The 24018-nt window shown below is 35.3% G+C and overlaps 1 protein-coding gene across 10 annotated transcripts in view; it reads right to left on the bottom strand.

Moving 5' to 3' along the window:
• Positions 1-1357: 1357 nt before the first annotated feature.
• Positions 1358-24018, bottom strand: part of PICALM (phosphatidylinositol binding clathrin assembly protein) — a 103287-nt gene continuing 80626 nt past the window's right edge. For 3 of the 10 annotated variants that reach the window (XM_058545470.1, XM_058545465.1, XM_058545466.1), the window contains 7 exons: positions 23328-23459; positions 23201-23231; positions 22931-23030; positions 20050-20073; positions 18585-18644; positions 16955-17059; positions 1358-2862 (listed from right to left, as the gene is read on the bottom strand). In XM_058545470.1, the coding sequence (XP_058401453.1) occupies positions 2848-2862; positions 16955-17059; positions 18585-18644; positions 20050-20073; positions 22931-23030; positions 23201-23231; positions 23328-23459 (467 nt within the window). In that variant the 3' untranslated portion in view covers positions 1358-2847. The remainder of the gene's footprint in view (positions 2863-16954; positions 17060-18584; positions 18645-20049; positions 20074-22930; positions 23031-23200; positions 23232-23327; positions 23460-24018) is intronic. The other 7 variants (XM_058545462.1, XM_058545467.1, XM_058545471.1 and 4 more) reach the window with 4 other exon arrangements.

The raw sequence follows: 24018 nt of genomic DNA, 5'->3' as shown, positions 1-24018 counted from the left end.
GGTTAAGTACATGAGCTCCGCTGCGGCGGCCCAGGGTTTGCCGGTTTGGATCCCGGGCGTGCACCGATGCGCCACTTGTCAAGCATGCTGTGGTGGCGTCCCATATAAAGTGGAGGAAGATGGGCATGGATGTTAGCCCAGGGACAGTCTTCCTCAGCAAAAACAGGAGGATTGGCAGGTGTTAGCTCAGGGCCGATCTTCCTCACAAAAAAAAAAAAAAAGAATCCTGGTTAAGGATATCTTAAAAAAAAAAAAAAAGCTGAATGATAACGAGATGTTAAATCAAAACCAAAAAATTAATTGTGAAAATGATTTGGGATGGGTACAGCTGCTCTCCGCTAATAACCTTATGTCTCTCTACAGCCACTATCAACTTGCTAGTGCGGTAGTAAGATGGTTGTGGGCACATATAGGTTTATAACCTGATGAAGTCATGCATTTAACAGCTGATTTATCTCACTTCTTATATTTTGATTAAAATTAATATGATCATGTTTTGCATTTTTCCTTGTCAATGATGTCTGGGCATCAGAGCAGGAAGCAGGAAATTTCCTCCATAGGAGAAGACCATCTGGGAACAAAGAGTGGTCATCAGTCTAGACCTCAGAGGGACACAATTTCCCTTTCAGTTTATATATCTGAATTAACAACAGCAGGTCACAGAGAGAACAATGGACCATGAAACCAGTCTGACTTCTCTGCCTTTGCTTACCCACCTGAGCAAGTTCCTTTTCTGGTTCCTGATTATAATCTGTAAAACACGTAAAATATGGATAATACTTATCCAACAAGCCCAAAAGTTGTTTGAATAATAGGATGGAAATGTTTATGAAGCACCTTCACAAACTGAAACATACTAAAAAAATAAGGTAATATAAAAGGAACAAGCCACAGACCTCAAATATAATATCCACTCAAACACCAGAAGAGACAAATCAAAATCTGTGGTAATGTTAAAGAAGTTAATCTACAAAAGTACAATTTTTCAGTTTATATGAAAATGGTTTAATAATAGTGAAACTTAAAAACTGGTAAAATTAACAAAGTATATTGGCTAAAGACTATTTTTTCCAACCATGGCAAATATTATGCAGACATTTATCAATGCAAAGCTTTTAATCCCTCTATCATGTACTCTGAATCCTACTTACTATTCAATGTGAAACATACAGTCAGAGGTCTCTTTGGCACACATAATTACATGCATCAATATGTCAAACTCAAAGCATTTTCTCCCTTAAACTTACCTGACCAAAGGCATCTGATCAAAAGACAAAAATGAACAATTTTAATAAGTAGTTCAGTTTATCACTAAGAGTTTAGAAGGTAACAGAGTACAAAGAAGTCTTTTTGAAAATTAAGTTAAAACAGAAATAAATTTTACATTTTATTAAATCAGCAAATATAATCACCTGGGTATACTTTTATTAGCAAAAAATAATATTGATGATAAAGAAAAAGGAAAAAAGAAAATGCACCTCAGACCAGAATACCATAACAAAAGTTTTGTGGAAGCTGCATTTTATTTGAAAATCCACCCATTTTTGCTAACATACATTTTAATATTGTAAACAAAAATAGAATCTGCAGAGACAATGCAACAAGTATGCTTAAACTCATGTACAGAATTGCTTTCCTACAACGAACTGTCCTTCTTAAGGCCCCTCTCAACCCAAATGTTAAGATGTATTTACACAAAGCACCGATCAACAGTGCAGTTTAATTCTTTGTTAACTAAACTCTTGGCTAGACATTAACTTTAAAGATACTATTTCCCCTTATTTAAAAGGTACATGATCATAACATGGCACAAGCCAAATAAAAGGTTCAAGGATTTTGTCCCCTTCCCTCCCCCCATAACACCTCCTAGAGTTTTACTGAAAAGAAGGAAAGTCTTGAAGTGAAAGCAATTCCTCACATTCATTTTGGAAAGGCCCTAATGTCAAATGGAAAATAATGACATGCCAAGCACAAAGCAGTAAAGTTCCTTCCCAATGCACTAATGCTGAATTTAAAATGTAGTGCTTTTCCTAGTCAGTGAACTGTTCCCTTGCAAAATCCTAGGCACAGAATTGACTATAAGGATTAATGCATTTATAATGCTTCCCTAAATCCCATAGAGACTGAGAATTCTTAAGCGATTCAGACCTATGGACTTGCCTTAAAATATTTAGTGCTCTGTATGTCAGCTGCAAGCATTCTGAATCAGATTCATTCTTATGGATAAAAATCAAACATACTGTGTACATCCATACTCATTTTCATAAGGAGGTTTGATACAATATTAATGTTACGTAAATTGATAATCATAAATAAATACAAATACTTAAGGAATGTCTACTGCAAACTGAATATATAATTTTTTTAAAAAAGAAAAGTTAATTTTAGTTACTGTTTCTGTGAGGACTGGATAAAAGAAAGATACTGCATAATTAAGAATTATGATTTTGATCCCCCCAAAAGAGTTCTGTTGCATTACAGTAAAGGACACAGCTCTTCTTCTCTCCAGGCAGCTTTTCCAAATACAAATTTCATACTTTCCAAATAAGGGCTTTTCTTGGTAGGTTACTGATTATGGGTATTAATAGAAGTTGAAAGAACTGAAGGGTTAGTCACCAGAAAGACAGATCTTAGTCTGAAATCATGGCAATTCTTGGCTTTATAAATTGTACTGATATGTTCTCCTATAGACTAGTCCCAATTTCCTTCGTGGGCCTTCACTGGGTTACTGTAGCATTCTAATGGAAGAAGAGAGTTTAAGAGACAGCAGTTTGGATTTTGCTGGAAGTAAGTATTTGCTGCTTGAGCACTTGTCTTTTTGAAATAATTCCATTCTCTTCCATCTAATTACATAAACTGTATCTGGAAAAAAAAAGAAAGAGTGCAGGTTATTTCACTGCATTATAGGATGACTTCTCACAAATACAAATGTTTTTGTGGCTTTCACCATTAAACTGGCCCAGAAATGTTCACAGCATGCTTATCACAAACTCTGATTACAAAACAAAGTCAATATTATCAGCTTATCATGTGCCAGAACTCAATATTTGAAGCCTAATTACAGGGCCTTCCAAATATCTTTCTAATTATAAAAACCGAAGGGTAGGGGGAGAAAGAAGCCGAATGAACAATTTTTCCATGACAAGCTCAGAAAATCTCTCCATGAACACAAATATTCCATGTAAAAATCTCACTTAGGAAAGCAAAATTTGAAATATTATTTCCAAATGATATCATAAAACTAGCGATAATTAAGGAAACAGTAATATTATGCTTACTAAATCATTTCTTTACTAATATAAACCAAAATCTGAAAGATCTACAAAAGAATACTTTTCAATAGGGTGTCACTGTTCACTCTGAGACTTCCCTCATGATATCCCTTAAACTGCTCATCCAAAGACATTACTGAAGTAGATGTGCTAATAAACTGTTGTCAAATCAGACGAGTACAAACTCACAAAGATCTAGAAGGTTTATCTATACTGGGGGCTAGAGCACCAAGAAGAACAAATTACACTGTCTTCCAGCAAAAAGAGGCAGTGTGGATCAAATGCAGAATCTTTCTATCAAAAAGGGCGTAAGTATTCACTTGCCCTTAATTTTTAAAAAATAGTAAGCTGTTTTTTGGAAAATGTTATTACTTTTTAATGAAAAGACATATATAAAAATATAACCCCTTAAAGAAATTGTTAAAATGAATTCTTCACAACTAACTCTGGCCATTATATTACAACTAAAGATGCTCCTAATCAAGCTCTAATCCAATGGGTAAAATTGTGTTATTTTCTACAGATCTTTTAAGACTGACTAAAACACCCAGTTTTTAAGGGTGGTATTTGATCTCATCCATCTGCTCTGAGCAGTGGATGCTTCTATGTAAACATGAGAGATGGTCCTTTGATTTCACACCTTCTAATTATGTTAAAAGATATTTTCCAAAAGTTGTTTGTCTTTATGTCCTATCTTGATCTATTTTTATTCTTCATCTAAAGAACAGAGGAGGAGGAGAAAGAAAGAGAACCTAGAGTTCTTTAAAGAAACAAAGGAGAAGAGTGAACTGTGCTTCATGTTTGATAACTTTTTTAAAGTATTTAAGTCCCCATCTCCCCCAACAAGCAGCAATACCTAAAGTGATTTATAAGAAATCCTCCAAAGAGAGCTCTGCAAAAGGGTCCTTTCCTGAAGCTCTGTGAGGACTGTGACTGGAGGGGCTGGATGCTGCCGACAGCTGGGGGAAAAGAAGACAGAGAGAAGGAAAGAAAAAAAGATCTCAGAATGACAGAACATGAAAGCAGAAAATGTAATGAAAGAAGAAGTGGTTTTTGTTTTGTCATCTTTAATAAATATAAAGGCAGCCTTTGTAGAAAATGGAATTATTAAAACAAAAGTTTCAGTCACGTGTCAAGTTAAAGGGTATCCAATGGCATGTGTTTTTCAGAAAACAAATTCTTGTTTCTGAAATTCCAAAGGAATAAAGTCTTTTACCCAAAAAGGTCAATATAAGCTGACCCATGGTTAAGACTTTTATTGTATGTGTGTGTGGGAGAGGGGAAGGGAGTGCATAACTGTGTGTGTGTGTGTGTGTGTGTGTTTTAATTGAAGGAAGATGGCTTCCAGGAAGATGGCTTTCTGTATCCAGGATATCTCTCAAAAGCTGTGCAAACTCTGACCTCAGTCCAGACCCAAAGCATCTAGCTGCAATATTCTTTCCTTCCTTCCTCATAAGAGGTAGAAAGTCCTGTCCTTAGCGCTCACATCTTTTCACATGGATTTGGCTCCTGCCTATTTATCTGGAAATGCTGCCGTTGATACAGATACTCTGGGAGGTGAAAGTGATCTTAGAGGTCACCTAGTCTAACTGCCCACACTGCCCTGAATATAGGGAATACTTAAGATCTTTGATTCTGCTTCTATTGGAATACATTTGCTTAATTCTTGGAATTTGCTTTTATCATTTAATTTGAACATACAGTAAGCAAATAGACTGTTGAACTCAATAATATATCTTTAGTATTCCCTCAAAGGAAGAGAGTTCCTGAAGAACCAAGATGTTCGTTTTCATATATGTATCTCCTTCACCAAATCTAAGAGTATTTCAAACCAGACATTAGCCATTTTAGTTTGGAACAAACTTTAAATTTTTTTCCCTCTCCCTAATATCTCCCATAAGACTGAGATATTATAAAATGATCTGTTCTTTTAGGGACGTTCAACTGAGCATTAAATCAAAGTTGACTAAGTGGAATAGTTTCAATTCATACTTGAACATTCAAATCCTATAAAGGATTTCAAGCTTCAAAATGTGGTCTTTGCTGGTTCAAAGTGATCTCATTTCTGCCTTTTAATTTTTTTTAAGAAAGGCACTATAGAGAATGAATAGCCAAGGAGTTTCAGCAAATATTACATCACAAGTATATGCAATTTGTTGTCCTGGATGTCAAGATCAACAGAAATCATCCTCAGTTATATTAGTGGTTGAGTCAATTTCCTAACCCATACCTTGTTCTCAGAAATAAATATTCAAAGACAATGGGAAGAGACAATGGGAAGGATGATAGAATTACACAAGCAGCTACACACGGGAGGACGGACGCATGTCTGGGTTTGGGGATTCAAATATCATCCATGCAGAGACAGATTAAGGTGCAACGTAATTGGAAAGACATCTCTTCCTCCCCCTTCAGCCCAACCATGGACAACCGTTCAGAAGCAGAATGATTTTAAGTAAAGTGATCATCAGTTACTGAGGTGGAAGGAGTTTAAGATTAACTGAGTTTCTCTCCAAAACAGATTTTTCTCTTTCACTTGAAATTAAAACAAAAGCCAACAACAACAAAAAACCCTGCTTACTGCAGACAGCATCCTCAAAATCATAAGTCTCCTATGAGAGCCCCACACTACGATGTCTTCTTAAATTACATGCTTTCATGAGGGCGGCAGTCAGAAGACTTCACAGTTCTTGAGGAAAATGCTCCTGAAGAATATGCTCAAAGGGAACATTTCCATTTTTCTCAATATGTGAGCATACTACTAGAGAGAAGTTCTAGAGGCTTACAAATAAGGATCAATTGATGACGATCAATTTTCCTTGGGAGATATAGTGCTCGTTTCTAACTAAATACTTCTGTTCTCTTTAAATGGTAAAATACACACGTACACATATCTTATACCAATAAATATGTAGCTAAATTAAAACATGAGAAAATAAGACTTAATATCCTGCAATAAGTTTCATATCATCCATACCCATCTCAAGCAGACAAAACCATGGCCCAGTCTGGTTTAGCTGACTGCACAGAGTGCCAAGGACCAGGACACACAGTAGCCCTTGACTCTCCGGTCCCACCCCTTCCCGGCACCTGTACCAAAGCACAGGCACACCATGCACTGGTGAGAAAGTAGTCAGCTCAGAGAGTAAATAAGGAAAGAGAAAGAAAGTAAATATGCTGCAGTAACCCTATTACAGCTCAAGGAAAGCAGAAAGAGCACGAAGGAGCAAAAGGATCCTGGTGGGTGAGAAGCAGCAGGATTTAAAGGGTCTGAGAGAGCCACCTGTAACTACAAAGGGTTGACTCTCCCTCTCTTAACATTGTTGTGAGTAAAGTAAAAAACATGTAGGACTGCTAAGTACTGGAGAATAAGGAATTTAAAAAAAGAAAAAAATCCAACTATCATTATTTGAAAAATCACCACATTTTGCAAGCCAGCATAAGACAAATTGTTATTGACCATTCCAGTCAAATCCTATTACAAATCTGTCATCACAAAACACAAAAACAGCCTTCTGCCCATTTATTTTGAATAATATTCTCTATACCAAAATTCCCTCAGAGCTAAAAAAATGAGTTCGGCTATCAGTTTGTTCAAATTAAATCCACCTATACGACAACTGAATACGCCTTTTACACAAAGTGGTCATTTTTACTAGTCTAATACAGACATACTTAGTCTTACTTTCTCACTTTATAGGAAAATGAAATATTGAGAAACAGTGAAAGAAGAGCAGCATACAAATAAAAATACTAAAATTTATAAGTAATTGATGATGGCCACTCTTAGTTGAAATTCCCCTAGCCGCCCATTCCACTCTTTAAAAAACAGTTGAAATGAAAAAAATTCTAACATTACCAAAAATCTTTGCTTTTATTTCCAGAGCAAAGAATTTTTAGTTGTAGAGCATGTTTAGTATAATAAGGATAGAGTACAGAAATCATAAGTTAACTTTAATAAAAAGCAAACATACCTAGAGTAAAAGAATTTTTAAAAAAGAATTCTACTGATACACTAAACATAAAATAAAAATGGTTACTTCTTCATTATACTCCCACTAAATACCAAAGAGAGAAAATTCAGGTTAAAACAAGAAGATAGTAGCAGTCTCAGAAAGTGAGACTTAGCGCAACTGAAAGCTTGTGGGAGAATAAAGAATTGGATATTTAAGGGTAAACCTCTGATACATATATCACTGGCTGTGCTTAAAATTCTTAGAAGCAACTTTGCCACATCTTTACATTTGAATGTTTTAGTCCCTCAAAAGCCTGGATGATAAATAGCAATGCTGTAGAGACTCATTGGGTCTTTGTTGGAGAAGCACAGTCAACATCTTAAGAGAAAAATGGGTATACTTCCTTTGCCTGGGATGATAGAGCAGACTTTTGTAGAAAGATAGAACTGAATCTAATCCTTGCTCTTTTATAAAATGAGGTTTAGAATATCTAGGCCCAATACTCGTATCCCCCTTTATGGTGGTCTTAAGGATTAAATTAATATACATAAAGCACCCAGCACGCTGCCTGGCATATATTAGTTGCTCAAATTAGTTCGACCTTCCCTATCACCTACAATCAAGTGCTCATCTGTTCTTACGTAAGAGGCCCAGCTCAAATGCCATCAAATCTGTGCTGCTCTCGCTCTTCCGCTGTGTCCTCAAAACTGTATTTCTCTTACAGGGGTTCTTGCTCTACTGTCAACCAGTCACTTGTGCTTCCATATTAGATTCACCTTTATGGGCTCCTCAGATGTAAGAAACATATTTTACCTGTCTCTTGTTCAGCAACTAGCAGTGACTTATATATAGTAAGCATCCTATAACATGTTAAATTAAAATGCTTTTTGGTGATAGAACAAGCACTGTATAAAAACGGTCTCCAGGGGCTGGCCCAGTGGCGTAGTGGTCAAGTTCACATACTCTGCTTCAGTGGCCTGGGGTTCTGGGGTTCAGATCCTAGGCATGGACCTAACACAGCGCTCGCTCATCAAGCCATGCTGTGGTGGCGTCCCATATACAAAATGGAGGAAGACTGGCACAGATGTTAGCTCAGGGCCAATCTTCCTCACCAAAATAAAAAAAAATAAATAAATAAAAATGGTCTCCGAAGTGGGATATTAGAAGAAAATATTAGAACTTCTCTTTTAATTTTTACCCTTTTAAAATTTCTGGGTTTTTTTACATTTTTTAACATACCTAATATATTGTTGTAGAAATATATAATTTATAAATAAACATATACTGAGGGTACATGCGTAAAGAATATTTTCCTGATATCGCTGTGCAATCAAAACATTTAAAGACTACAGCTCTACTTAAGAGGATTCCACAGAGACATCAGCTATAAAACTAAGTCACAGAACAGTATGTTGTTTCTGGATAATGTTACTCATGGCGCATTTGAATCCAGTTGCATAGGGATATAAACATACAGTGTTGCATTTCAATATTTTATATTAAAGATAATGCTATTCCTCAGTTGTCTCTGTGAAGTGTAGCTAAAAGAGAAGATTTCTCTACTGTATAAGGTAGACAGCCTGCCCTGTAGGTTGAGTCTAGTGTTTCTGATAACTACGTCTTGGGTTTGTGCTTAACAAAACTCCATCTTGGGCTTCTGCCCATCAGTAACATCACAAAGTTATGCCAACATTACTCATGTCACCCTCAAAGCACTACTCATCTTGTCTTAGAGGGCACCAGATTGTGATCTAGGAGCATTCCTCTTTGAAGGTATGTTGTATCTAAATCTCTCTAAAACTGACGACTAATGCTGGAGTGTACAATAACTTAAAACTGGTAACAGAAGCAATATGTTATTCCAAAATGGCATCTTAAGTCACCTTGTTAGAATTATGGCAACCCCAACTGACAAAGAGTTAAAGAAAACCAAACTGGAGAGAGGGAAATAGATCACAAGATTGCCTAAACTCATGAGAAAAAATACTATGAATTGACATAGGCTAAAAATAAACATCCTCCTCCATATCAGAAATGCTTCCAAGGGTAAGAGAAGTTCTTTTAAAGTTCCATTTGATGGATGGGAATCACGAAAACTGGCTCAACTTATCTGAATAAAGTGTACACTGCTGATTCATATTAGATTTCAACTTTTTACCCTTGAAAACCAAAGACAATGAAATGCTAAAGTTTATGTCAACTGGTACTACAAAGAGACAAAATAATTAAATGCGCCTACAATGCACCACTTACTTGCTATTTATTAGAAACACGGCACTTTTGTTTGGTTAAAAACAAATTCCTAACTGTGTTCCATATAGGAGCTGGAGGCTACCCGCTTTCACCTGATTTATATAGTGGGCTTCCACTAAAAATATCTAAGGAGAAGAGTTCCCTAGACTTAGACATTTTCAAAAAAGGTTTGTTCCTCCCCAAAAAACAGATTAGAGAGCTTATACATTATATTAAATTGGACCAAATAAAATTTTTAATTATTATAAAATAAACTTTGGTACTTCAGGGTAACACCATCTCCACAAATGTTGAGTCAATTCAGGAGCTGCTGATATAGTCCTGAAGAGTGATGTGTTGTGATTCCTATGAACAATGTCCACAGTCTATGGCTCATATGGATGATTCAGGCCCTAATGGAAACCATGCTGAGCCAGGCTGCCCCGCCCCCAGCCCCCAGTCACCACCCTAGCCTGTGTCTATCTATGTGTTTATCTGACGTCATAAGATAACAGTGAGTCATAATTAAGGCTGCAAAATAATGAACTATGAATTATTTACAATCAAATGTAATCAATATAATTATTACAATAATCTGTAATGCATGGAAAGAAATATAAACTGTACTGTATTATAATAAATTAGAATTTGAGAATAGGACAATTCAGAGAATAGGGACAATTTCTGAAAATAGGGCAATCTTGTAAAATTTTCTTCTAAAAACAAACAGAAAAAGTTCCTTATAATCACCAATAAAAAAATACAACAAACCTCCACATTTCTAAGTCAATTTCAAATATTTTCACTTGATCCTTACAGCAAACCTATAAATTACACAAGGTAAAAATCAGCATTTTATAAAGAAACTGAGGCTCATCAAAAGTTACACAGGCAACTTGCCCTGAAATACCTGGTTAGTGAGGAGAAGAGTTGAGACTGTTGAATTGTGTCCCCCAAAAAGATATGTTAAGTCCTAACCCCCAGTACCTAGGAATGTGACCTTATTTGGAAACAGGGTCTTTGCAGATGTAATCAAGTTAAAATGAGATCATTAGGGTGAGCCCTAATCCAATGACTGGTGTCTTTACAAGAAGAGGGAAATGCCACGTGAAGAGGACGGAGACACAGGGAGAACACCATGTGACAGAGGCAGAGACTGAAGTGCTACAGCTGCAAACCAAGGAAGGACTGGGGCTATCAAAAGTCGGAAGAGGCAAGAAAGGATCCTCCTCTAGAGCACAGCCCTGCTTACACCCTGTTTTTGGACTTCCAGCCTCCAGAACTGTGAGAGAATAAATTTCTGTTGTTTTAAGCCATCAAGCTTTATTTTATTATCGTAGCCCTAGGACACTAATAACAGACTCGAATGTAGATCTGCTGACTCCAAGGCTGGGGCTTTGTTTCCTCTCTAAAATCTGCTATCCCAATTAATTTCAACTCAGCTAGAATTTATGGCTATATTTAACTTAGAGGAAAAAAGTTAAAGTAAGAGTAGAGAAATAATTTTTTTAAATGAACTTCTCTAGTAAATCTGTGCTTTCTATAAACACCGTGCCATACATAGTCACTGACATTTATTATGAAGATTTTGTAGAACTTCACAGTCACCCCAAATTTTATGAATATGTTCTGGTTTTGTTTAACACAAGAAATTAGATTCCCACCTTTTAGAAAGAATGTCCTCAGCAAAAACCCAGTAAAAAGGCTTTATTCTATAGGCTGTCTTATTAACAATAGTGGTCAGCAGATGGGACTCAGCAAATTTCTGTTTTGACTGATTCTGGTGTGCTCCGGGGACTACAGAACCATTTTCACTTATGGTACTAAATCCCAATTCTCAAAGTAAATTCCCTCATGGTATCTTCTACTAGGCAAGGATGAATGAACACAACTCACTGCTGACAAGGCAAAAGGCCTCCTTCACAGAAATCCAGCTGGGCAGATCAGCTGACAGAAGAGGCACTGCCAACACCCACAATTAACACACCAAGAAAATGCAAAAAAAAAAAAAAAAAAAAAAATCACTAAGCCTAAAAGCAAAGAGAGTCATTAGTTCTTACATACAAGAAAGTCATTAAAAATGCCATTTTTTCTAAGACTTGAATTATTCCAAAATCTAAAACCAACAGTGTACCCATTTAGAAGGGTTAAAAAGCACTCACAACAAGCCATTGTTTCCTTTCAGACACTTAACTGATGTCAGACTTACTTAAAATTGGCTGTTACAAACAAAAACACAGCCGCCATTTTGCGTCTTTAGCCATATCCTCCATAAAAAAACCTGGCAATCCTCATAAAAAAACACCCAATACCAATCAAGAAACCAACAAAACTTTTAATACGCTTATTTTAAAAATTAAATGCTGGGGACGGCCTGGTGAGGTAGTGGTTAAGTTCACGCGCTCCGCTTCGGTGGCTCAGGGTTCGCAGGTTTGGACCCCGGGTACGGACCCAGGCACCACTTATCAAGCCATGCTGTGGCAGGCATCCCACATATAAAATAGAGGAAGATGGGCATAGATGGTAGCCCAGGGCCAATCTTCCTCAGCAAAAAGAGGAGGATTGGCAACAGATGTTAGCTCAGGGCTAATCTCTCTCACCAAAAAGAAAAAAATTAAATGCCCAAATGTAACACTTTATGGTTTTCACATTGCTTTGGGAAAACAAACTGATACGGGATCAGTGTGAGTTTCTCATAAAAGGATAAGAACATAACAAACACAACAACCCTCTCCCACCAAAAATCTTCAACAGCATCTAAACTGTGTTATAAACATTCTGAAAGAATGTTACTTCACATCACAGTGACTTTCAAAAGAAAAGTGATACTAACTAGGTTAACTGTCTTGAGGCTTAGTAACATAGTAGCTGCGTACTACAACATGGAACTACTGGTCAGCAATGGACATTTCAATTTATATACCAGTTAAGTACCAGTAAGGTTTATATAAAGTACCAGTAAGAGAAAGCATAAGAGTCCCCATGTTCCCCAAGTTAATAAATAGACACACTAGCAATCTGTAACAATCAAATAGTGAGCAAAATTGCGAGGAAGTACAGAAGAGGAAAAAAGCATTAACCACAGGGATCTAGTATTTTCTATATAGCCAAACATCTAGGAAAATGCCTTATGTAGAACATACTAAAAAAAAAAAAAAACAAAGCTACACAATGTTAGGCAGGAACAGAACATAATACCCATCTTTAAGCAACTAACAGTTACATAAAAAATATCTTAAAAATACAGAATAAGCCAGCACAAAAAAATGGGAAGAGAACAGGGTAAGTGCACAGGAAGGCATAATTTCAATACTAATACTACAGTATAGTCTATTAAATTAAAGCTATAATGAAGACAATTTCCTAAAGAACAGAACAAAGTCTGAGCAAACAGCCATCTAGAAGGTACGGCAACTTTTTCACTGGCAGGCACTGATGCAGCACTCATAGTAACCTAGATGTACATTTGAAATGCCTCACTAAATAACAAGAAGATCAACATAACTGGGAGGGCTGAGGTACTCTCAGAATTATTAACTTGATTTAATAGTAAGTAGGGAAGAGACCAGGAGCTACAAGTTACGCCCTAGGTAAGAATGGCTCCCAAAAGAAACACTTCAAAGAGCAGGGGAAGAGTTTTGGCAATAGCTGTAGAACTGAGATTTGATTAAAGGTTCCTGTTTTGATGGGATTTCATTTTACGTTTAAACCACCAATTTACTTTACAATGTACAAAGAGATGTTCTCTGCCCTCAAGGAATTTTTAATCCAATTGAAAAAAAGAGAGTAAAATAATGAGAGAACAATTAAAAGGTAATTCCTTAAGAAAAATTATTTTGGTTATGGCTAGCATTGAAAGGACAAAATTAATCCAAGGGACTGGCTAAGAATCATTAAAAACTAAAGCATGAGAAAAATCTCACCTACTTCAAAGACAAATAGCTTAATTTTAAAATTACTACAAATATTTAATCATGAAATTAAAGGTGTCTTCTTCATTCCTCAGGTCATTTAATATTTTAGCTCACAGTAACTACTAGCCAACAAATTAAACCAATTTTGAATACTGCTATGAATTATTACAACTGCTATAAGTGAAAAGAGAGATCAATGAGGAATAGAGTAAGTTACATGATGGAAAAGGCAAGTTTTCAACCAGATTCACTTGACAAATAATGTTTAAAAACTTTTACAAGTCAGGCATTGTTCTAGAAACCAGGGACACAGAAGAAAACAAGCCACATAGAAGCCTGCTTCTATGAGGCTTACAATCTAGTATAGGAGTCTCTTGCTAGATTGGATGGATGTATGGACAAAGGACGGACAGATGGACAGACAGACAGACGTGAGGTAGTGATAAGTTCTATAAGAAAAATAACGCAGGATAAGGAAAAGAACTTTATATCTCAGAAGGACTAGAAAGGAACGAGAGATGACTAAAGAACGAGTAAAGAGAAAACCCACGTTATGACAGATGAAGGACTTTTGGAAAAGACAGCAGCAGAGCATTGGATACTTATTGAGAATTGTAAAGGCGTGGTGAATTGAAGAGCCTGAATATTCAGTTTACTCATTATTACTCTTACAAAAAGGGAGACCTGGTCAGGTAATTTTTAAGACAGAAGGAAATCTGTGGGGATATCTTGTATGTTCAGTTATATTTAGATTCACCTCCTTAGATTTCTGAGTATAGAGACAAGATGCTACAAAAATTGTAGAAGATTATTCTAGTATCTACATAATGGATTAAATCAGAAAGGCAAGGAACACAGGGAGATTTGTAAAATAAGCATGAGATAGAGGTTCCAATCTGCGTGAAGGCTGTAGAACGCAAGAAGAGTGGATCTAATGACAGCAGAGGAACAATCAGTGGGACATTGTGACGAGACACATGTGGAACAAAGTGGGAAAAAGAATTAAAAGTAATATTAAAAGAGTTAAGATTCTGACTTTCAACTAATTCAAATGACTGTGTGAGGAGATTAGACCCTCTCTGAGCACTCCATTGCCACCTGATTTTCTCTTTTCCTATTTAGCAATTTGCTTCCTTCATGTAATTTTTTCAAGTAATAATATAGAGGTAAGTATTCACCTCAAGTTTGATTTTTCTACTAGAAACTTATTATCCTAATGTTCTCATTCTCTTCTCTCTGGCATAAAATAATTAGGAAAATGCATTTCTGTCACTGTTTATTTTCATGCACATGGAAATTCTTATACTTTTTTGGTGTTTTAGTGAAAGAGTTACATGGATTTTAGAAGACAACAGGATATAAAACCTGGGTTAAGAGCAGATGCTAGGGGGCCAGGAATCTTTTTAAAGGTAGATTTTTTTTCTTTTTATCATATTTTAAGAAAAAAGCAAAACTCATATAAAATGTTTCAAGGTTGAAAGTATTATCCAAAACTGTAGAGGATGTTCTTGACAACTGTAGCAGTTATATCCTGAATGTGTAAATGCATTTTGTAATTCAGCAGGAAATCCAAGGAATTTTCAGAATGGTTCACTGCTGACAAAAGGAAGACAGTGCTACTTACTGTAGTGGCCATACGGGCTTAGTCCCATTGGTAGAAAGGCAGTGTGGTACAAATGAGCATTGGATTAGGAATCAGGGATTCCTGGGGATAAGCTGTATTTCACCACTTATGTAGTTGAAGAACCTTTCCAAGTCTCAGCTTTCCTTACCTATAAGACGAGTTATGATACTAGGCCCATCTACATTAAAGATTATTTTGAGAACAAAGCAAAATAACATATGTCAAAGTGCTTGGAAACTGTCGGGCAATATCCAAGCTTAAGGTGACGATATATTTCTGTTTCTGAAATAGGAGCTTGCAAGGCAAGATCCAGACTGAGTGCAAGGTTTAGCCATAGATCAGGGAAACAAGTTCTGTAGCCAGCGGTTCCTGGTAAATTTAGAGCTCTAGACTGTAGTTTTTTTTTCTGATATATATCTAGGTTCTTGTCACTTAGTCTCTTATAGCATAAAAGCAAATTATTTTTTAAAAATAAATGATGTATATCTGACGTTAAAAGTATGAATAACAGAAAAAAACTAAAGGACATGAGGAAGACATATAATCTCCAGAAAACACTACATCAGTAGTTACGGAAATCACCAACATCTTAAAAGATTATCAAGATCTAGCTATGTTTCTTTGGCAAGTTAAGCCAGTACTTAGAACTACTGCTGAGAGAAGACAGAAGAGAAAGAAAACTATAAATATACCTAATCCATTTTAAAAAACAAATGCATAAAAGTAACTGACTTATAAAACAGTAATGACTGCATTAGTTACCCCAACTCCCAGCTATCTTTATTGTAAATTTACATTGTAAAAAAATTACACTGTAAATATTGATTAAGGAACAGTTACAGGAAGAAAAGGTCACTTTAACATGTACAAGGGGGAAAAGAATGAAAAGATCTCATGTACTTCACAAGTCCATGATATACATAGAGACTACATTCAAATTAGATCAACACAAACTAATTTTGGAAATGTAACACGATATGAGTTGGCAAATGTAACGTTACATGCATTCAAGTGGGAAAGGAAAAACAAGTCCATTACCAAATGCTCACACAAATGCTTTTAAATAAGCATTAAACACATAAAGTAACCAATCAGTTGGCATCGGAAGCAGTGTAAGAAAAGGAGGAGTGCTTTAACAATTGCATACAATTATTTCTCTTAAATAATATGAGCAGAGCCACAGACCTGGAAGGATAAGCCGTCCTATCACTTTACAAGGGTCTCATCCCATAGTATGCCATCAGAGAAGTGAATAACAAAGAAATTTCATATCTTCTCTCCTAACCACGAGGAGAAGCTTTTTAAAAATAATCCATATTCCTCTAATGTTAACAATAATGGGATGAAAAACAGTGAATATTTAGGGTGAATTTTCACGAACTGAGAGAAGGCCTAAGAAATATCTGAAGAAAGTTTCTCCTTTAAGGAAATTAGGTCAGCATGGCATTTCAAGCTTTTTTGCCCTTTTTTTGGTTTGTTTTTAAATACAATCATCAGTGGCAGGAAGTTATCTAATGAAAAAATAACAGTCACAACTTTTTAAAGACTTGTCAAGTTTTACAAACATCTCAAGGGCAACACCCTTTGTCGTAGCACCATTCAAGCAAGGCACTGGAGCTCTGAGTTCAAGGTTTCCAGGTTTACAGAGGAGAACAAGCCAGAATCATGAACAGAAAGTAGGTTCCTTCATCTCAGAAAAACCATCCTCTGGATCCATCAACTATAAGTTACCAAGAATTTTCCATCTTTAATATCTGTAATCTGTGTGCCCTTTCCTTCCAAATAATTAATATACCCAAAAGCTCTTAAATGAGAAAGATATGAAGCAAATAACATCCACTGTGAAGAGGAAAAACACTAATAACTAGTTTCTCAGGTTGCATAAAGGGATTTTTAAGTATTATATTCTTTCTTACACCAAGCAGATTAAAACAATTACATGTAGCACGTTAATACCTGTGCTCCTGATACAGGGCCAAAGGGGTTCGGTGGTCTCATGACAGGCTGGCTGTATATTAAGGTTGGTTGTGTCATCACAGGTACACTTCCCATTTGAGGTGGCTAAAAAAGTAGAAAAAATATCAAGTTAAAGGATGTCAACTCAAATCTTCCTTATTACAAGTAAGTAAACAAGGATGACAGGGATAAAAAGTACTAGTACTTTTGCTTTAACTCAAAGGGAAAATTCCTGTAAATGCAAATAAGACTGACAGCTACAAATTTTTAAGAACATTTTTTGGTATGGAGTCTTTAATGTGCTCATTTTTAAAAGTTTGTAAAAAAGCTTAACTTCTATACAATGAGTTGCAAAATTTAAACTTTTTAATAGTTTAATAGACAAAATAACTTGGACCAAAACATTTCCAAATTTGCCAGCTTTAGACATGGGGAAACTTAAAACTGTAAAACAGTTAAGACATTTCAAAGTAATCTGCCTTTGTATATTAAATCAAGTTCTTATGCTATTATGCAAGTGATCATAAGTGAACACAGTTGATTCTTTGAAGAGGTTTACTCTCTATGGTTCTTTCATTTTATTTCAGACATTTCTAGAGAGAACCAAGAAGACGCTTAAATTACACACAAAAGAGGTTAGTTTATTCTTGAGTAACTGAAAACAGAATCTCAACCGACCATTTCTTTCATTAAAAACTACTACTCGATGCTGTAAAATTAACATAAGTGACAAAATAGAGCACATATAAATCACTATATTATTTTGGTTAAAATGCAATACTCTAAAATCTTATCTGTGTACAAGTTTTATTTAACCTTTCAAGTTCACTCCTATTTGTAGTAAGAGCTTCACTTTTAACTTTATGGCCTGAGTTTTCGTGCAGACTCCTTTCTTATGTGATGACCACCAATCCAAAAGTTGTGAAACTTCTTCAAATGCAGGAAAAGAGCTGCTTCCATAAAATGTAAATAAAGAAGTAACACAGCAGCTGCAGCAGCAATACCAAGGGATGTAGTGCTGCTTCCTACCAGCAACAGTTCCTCAAACATGTACAGTGGGTTGAAGCCACTACCTCCATTTCTTACCTAAGTGAGTCTATATATTAAGAGAGTTGGGAGAGTAAGGGCAGTCTAGAATGTGGATTGTGGGCAGCTTAAAGGTTAAAGGACTGTTTGTGTACTATACCAATCATTGTCATAGGAAAATTTCTCTGGCCTTTACTAAACTAAATTTACTCCTATGCAATTCAAGAAATGTTAATTCCTCCCTTTCCTCCTAATGTTAGTATTAGGCTAAGAAGACCTCACTGGTATTAATGTAAGGTTACAGCAACAAAGACTTGGAGTTAACATTAATGTTTAAATGAGTTTGTAATGAACTATAAGATGCCTAGCAAAGTTATGAGGGGAAAAATAAGCCAAGTAATACTGTGAACGTTAATAAATGATATCTGTTGTATAATGACTACTCTAGAAATACTTATAAAACCAATGCTATGGTACAAGGTTCTGTGTTAGGCACAAAGGGTATGTGTGACACTAAGTTCTTTTTTCAGTTGAGTTTGTAATAAAGGCATGTTAAATATGAATCAACTTATTTTCAAAAAGTTGTATCTGGAAAAATACTTACGATTCCATATCCTATCATGCCTGTTGGTGTAGTAGCAGGATAGGCCATTACAGGGGGTGCCTGACATAGTGAAACAAAAAATGAACAAGGAAGTATAATGCACGTATGTCAACTGAATCCAAGGAATCAGTAGCTGTAGTTCCACTAAAAAGAATTGCTAAGACAGCTGTGATTAAATGTGACACTTGTGATCATTAATAACTGTGTCAATTAAAAGTGTCTTGCAATTAGTAGAAAAGCAGAATTATTAGAAAGAAAAAAAATACCATTTCAACTTAGATACAACAGTGATCTAAGATTTCAACATGCTTTTACAGCTTTAAAAATCTTGAGATTTTTAAAAATATTCAAAATTCTAAAATTTGAAGCCTATCACTATCATAAAAAATGTTTACCCAGAAAAGGTAATATTACTGAATGTTTTCCTAGGTACTTTATTTTTTGAGCAAAGAAAAAAATTTAAAGATCCCAAATTAATTAATAATCTGATCTTCCAAAAAATCAGTTTCTATGGCCCTCATTCACTCTTTTCAAAGAACCCCAAAGATTTTAAACCCCTATTATGTATGACTGTTTCTACGAAGCACACAGTTATTATATGGAGTATGTGTATTAGCATTCCTTCTTATTCCATAAATTATTTAAACTATCTTCTGCAAAGCACCAATGCAAAAGAAGAAGAATAAATTTTTAAGTCTGTTCATGATTTAACGCTTAAAAGAGCCATCTACCACTAAGATGTTTAAGTTCCCCTCCTCCTCTTACTTTAACTCATGCTCTGTAAATATACTTTCACTCATGCTCTGTAAATATACAATCTGAGCACAGAATCATTTTAGATATATTTGCTGTCTTAACAACATTCCCTGTGTGTGTTATCTTTTAATGAAAACTGAAACTAAATACAGGTGCAAGACCAATAACATTGCTGAAACATAAAAAAATAACTGAAATTATATGGCAATTTGAACATATGCATGGAGAAGTTAAATGAAGCATAACTAAAGTGAATAGTTAAAAGTTTAGTATTTGGGTGAGCATGTAGGACTACATTGGTCTCTCCCTACTTAAAACCAAGAGCTGCAAGAGCAGTAGACAAACTGCCAAGTACAGCAGAAGCCTGTAAGATTTCATGCAATTGTTATTTTCAACATTACCACAATCAACATTTCCCTTCATTCAGAAGTCATCAAGTGCATAGTGGCAGCACAGATACAAACACAGACACCCAGCCATCTGGCAGCAAATGGCAGAATATTAAGCAAGAAAAAAAATTTATATTTCCCATGCCACCATCAGAATCAATTCTGCAACATACCCATGAAATCAGTAGATGCTAGGAAGAATTTCTGGCACATTGAAAATCTGAATGTGAAAGTAATAGCTGGAAGTTATGAGATTCTGCTACAGCAGTGGTTAATAGCATGCCAATTTATTGCAAAAAGGCTAGTTTTTGGTCACTTACGTATTGTGGAAAATGCATGCCATTCTGTTTTTCCCAGGGAGAACAATTACATAATGCAATAACACTGGATTAGAACAAGTACTTACACAACAGAAAATACACAGAGAGCATTTTAGTTCACATGTACATTCATTAACCACCTAAAATCGCTTGTATTTCCAGTATCTAATGGAAGGACATCTATACTAAAACACTATCAAGGTTGACAAGGGACACTTAGTCATTGGCATCATCCCCTTACATACATAACAGTTTATTGATTACAAGGGTCATGAAAACATAAAATCTATCAGTAGTTAATAGCGCAAAATTCAGTGAGTCCCATAAACAGAGTTGTATATATAATGTCTACCACAGAAAAAAAGTCAGCAGTAATCAAAAGAATTTGTAGTACAACATCATTACATATTTTAATAAAACACCAATGAAGTTGTTTTACATTAAAAAAATATTTAAAAACCTTGACAGTGTTTAAGGATTAATAAAAAGGTTAGAAATGTAAAGAAACGTCATAAGCAGCAGTTTATCTAAGTAGTGAATCACATCACCAGCCCTAAATGTTAGTCATTAAAAAGACTCTCTATAAAATACATACATACTTTAATAAAATCCTTAAGAGATGATACACATTACCATATACAACACAGCACCAAAAATAGTGCTGTCTTATCATCAACTTACATACAAATTCTAGATGGCTAGAAGCCTATAACATTCTAGTAGTCAATCTTAAGTGAAGTGTTATGTACAAGGTTCTAATATTTCATATAGATTAATACTAATTTAATACAAAATAAGAAAATATTCATTGTATTTTCATATCAGCATTTGGATATGTATCATCCCTCATATATTATCAATGTATAATTCACACCTGAGGCTAGAAAATCCACTAACCTAACCTCCTGCCATTCCCTAGTCAGTGAGGTGTGTTATAGTGGGGGAAAACACTGGATTCAGAGTCAGAAGGGATGGATTTCAATTTATATCTGCTTTCTAGTTGCTTTGCACTTGAAAAAAAAATTACATAACTTTATTCTTACAATTGGGATGATACCTGCTCAAACTCCCCTAAGAGTGCACTGTTCACAGACTCAAGATAGTGCGTGTGTGTGTGTGTGTGTGTGTGTGTGTGTGTAAAAGCTTAAACTATTTAAATACAAGGTTTTATTATTAGTGATGGTAGTGATCTCCATCAGTGAAAAATTACTGCCTTAAAAAGGTGGCTAAATTTCAATATTATTTTCCATTTATGAAGACTGAAGCTGACAAAAATCTTTAGATACTGTCACACAAAATTTTATCAGCATAGTATTTTTAGCTCAGCCCTACTAATTTTAATATGTGATTAACCCAAGGAAAACAAGGCAATGCTCTAGAAGGGATTTAATAACAAGATAGCGGCTATAACAAGGAAAATGGGGGTCTCTAATAACAATAGGAAGGCTACAATGCGTAGCCTGTGTAATCAAAATGCTGCACAATTTTAAAAGAAGGCATGCCTCAAATTTTTCTACAAGAAGAAATTGGTTTTCTCTGAGCCAGGAAGACTTATTGGAATGGTAAAACAGCAGCTGACTAAGGACAGGGGTACAGCCACAAAGCTGCTCTGGGACAACCAGACCTTACGGTAATTAAAATCATTAGCAGAACTTCTTCAGTACCAGATGCTAACTAATTAATTAGCATATACAATTAATCCTCATTATTCATAGATTCCATATTTGCAAATATGCCTATTCACCAGAATATATTCTTAATCCCAAAATCAATACCTGTGATGCTTTTGGGGTCACTTACAGACATATGCAGAGTGGTGAAAAATTTGTCACCCAATGCATTCGTTCCCAGCTAAAACCAGGAAAGGCTCTGTCTTGTTTCAGCTCAGATATGAAGATGATCAGAGGACAGAGAAGGTAGGGAATATTGCAGTGTTCTGCAAGAAGCTCTGGCTCTGGGGCCAGTTGGATAGGGCTAGAATCTCAACTCTGGCACCTGTTAATGGGGCGGCCTCAGGCAAGTCACTTAACACTTCTGAACCTCATTTTCTCTTTTGTAAAATAAAAAAATATATATAACCTACTAGAATGAGTTTTTTAGGATTTAAGATTATAATCTATGTGAAGTGTGTGTGTATGTATGCATATACACATACACAATTGATTCTCCTTATTTGCTGCACTTATGTTCTTAAAGTCACCCTAACACTGAATTGGTGAACACTGAACCATTGGCTAGGGGAAATGCATGTGTTGAGTGTGTGAGTGAACCTAGCGATGGTTCAGTGTTCAGGTGACTTTAAGAACGTAACTGAAGCAAATAAGGAGAATCAACTGTATAAATTATATGACAGTATCAACAAAAGCCAAGCAAGTATAGTTTCTTTACTAATGGGGAGACCAGAAAAAAAATTAAAGATTTTATATTCTAGATGAATGAATAATATATTTGAGACCAGCAGTAGAGAGTAGTGATTAAGGTTAGGCTGCCTGGGTTGTAAAGACCCACCCAATCACTTAAGAACTCTGTGATCCTGGGCATATTACTTAATCACTGTGTCTCCATTTCCTCATCTGTAAAATGGGGACAATAATAGTTACTACCACATAAGGTTAATTTGAGGATTATAAATAAAACCACATACTATTTATTAGAATAATACCTGGCACAAAATAGCCTTTAAATAAATGTTAGTTACTAAAAGGTACCTGGCAAATATAGTCAACCAAGCTTCCTTTAAAGAAATATAAATTACTTCTATTTCAAAAATTCTGTAACAATAACAATCTTTCCATTTATGCCTATCACTTTAAAAATATTTTCACATTACACATTTACCTAACACATTCATGTTAGTATATCAGGAGCTTTTTCAACTCACCATTGTTGCAGCATTCCAAGCAGTTGTTGGAGCAACCTTTGGTTGCCAGTTAGATCCTCCAGTTAGCTTCTTTTCACCGGGCTGACTCCAATTTACATCACTTTAAATAAACATAAGTGAGAATATTAAACAACTCTAATTTTTTTACTATATATTTAGAATGAACAGAGCATTTAAGAAGCAGATGATATCTCTACACATAGTTTCAAGATAAAAGCCAAATCAACCTCTAAATGGCACATGGGGAAAGAATACAAATAAAACACTCACTTCTTAGTGGTTCCATTTCCAATGCCAAGATCTAGAAGAGGAAAAAAAAGAAAGCAGTTAAAAGCTAGACTCACTTTTATAAAACAACTTATTTTAAACAAGATTCAAGAATCCAAAGAATACTTACTACCCACAAGGTTGGCTAAGGATGAATCCAAGTCATCAGATACTAACTTGTTAGGTGGGAGTTTGGCAACAGGAAGACTCTGGTTCTGAGAGGCCACTGTTGGTTTGAGAAGTCCACCTAGTTCATCAAAGCCTTAAAGTTACAAACAGATGAAACAGGATTTGTAAGGAACTTTATGGTACTACAGCTTTCTAAAGGAAGTCTCTGCCTTTTCTCCTTGTTTGTTTACTGGAAAATTCCTCCAAAAAAATGGGAACTAAACAATGCTCTTAAATGGGAAAAGGAGAAATTCACCATTTCAAAGTGAACTGATTGAGAATGCTGTATTTGCTTTGATGGAAATCATTTGTCTTATTTCACAACAAAATTACATTAAGCTTCAAGGGGATGAATCAAGAAGCATTCAAGTAAACTATTCTTATTCCAAAGTTGTGAGAGAGAAAGGAATGGAATGTAATTCTCCTTTTCACCTGACAAAATTTTCTGAAGACTCACTTATACCCAAAGCAATATATGTGAAAAAATATATCTCTGTAACTTTGAAAGAAGTTTAAGAAATAATATTTTATAGACTTTTTTATACTCTTCAAAGTGGAGAATGTAAGGTATATGTAAAACAGTACATTAGAAGTAAAGTGAAAATGAACCATCAGATTATCTCTTTTCTTCTGTCTAAAACCACTTAACCTAA

Source organism: Diceros bicornis, chromosome 7 (assembly GCF_020826845.1).
Source record: "Diceros bicornis minor isolate mBicDic1 chromosome 7, mDicBic1.mat.cur, whole genome shotgun sequence".
NCBI classification, from domain to species: Eukaryota; Metazoa; Chordata; class Mammalia; order Perissodactyla; family Rhinocerotidae; genus Diceros; species Diceros bicornis.
The sequence above is the reverse complement of the archived record's forward strand: the minus strand, read 5'-3'. Positions and strand labels throughout refer to the sequence as shown.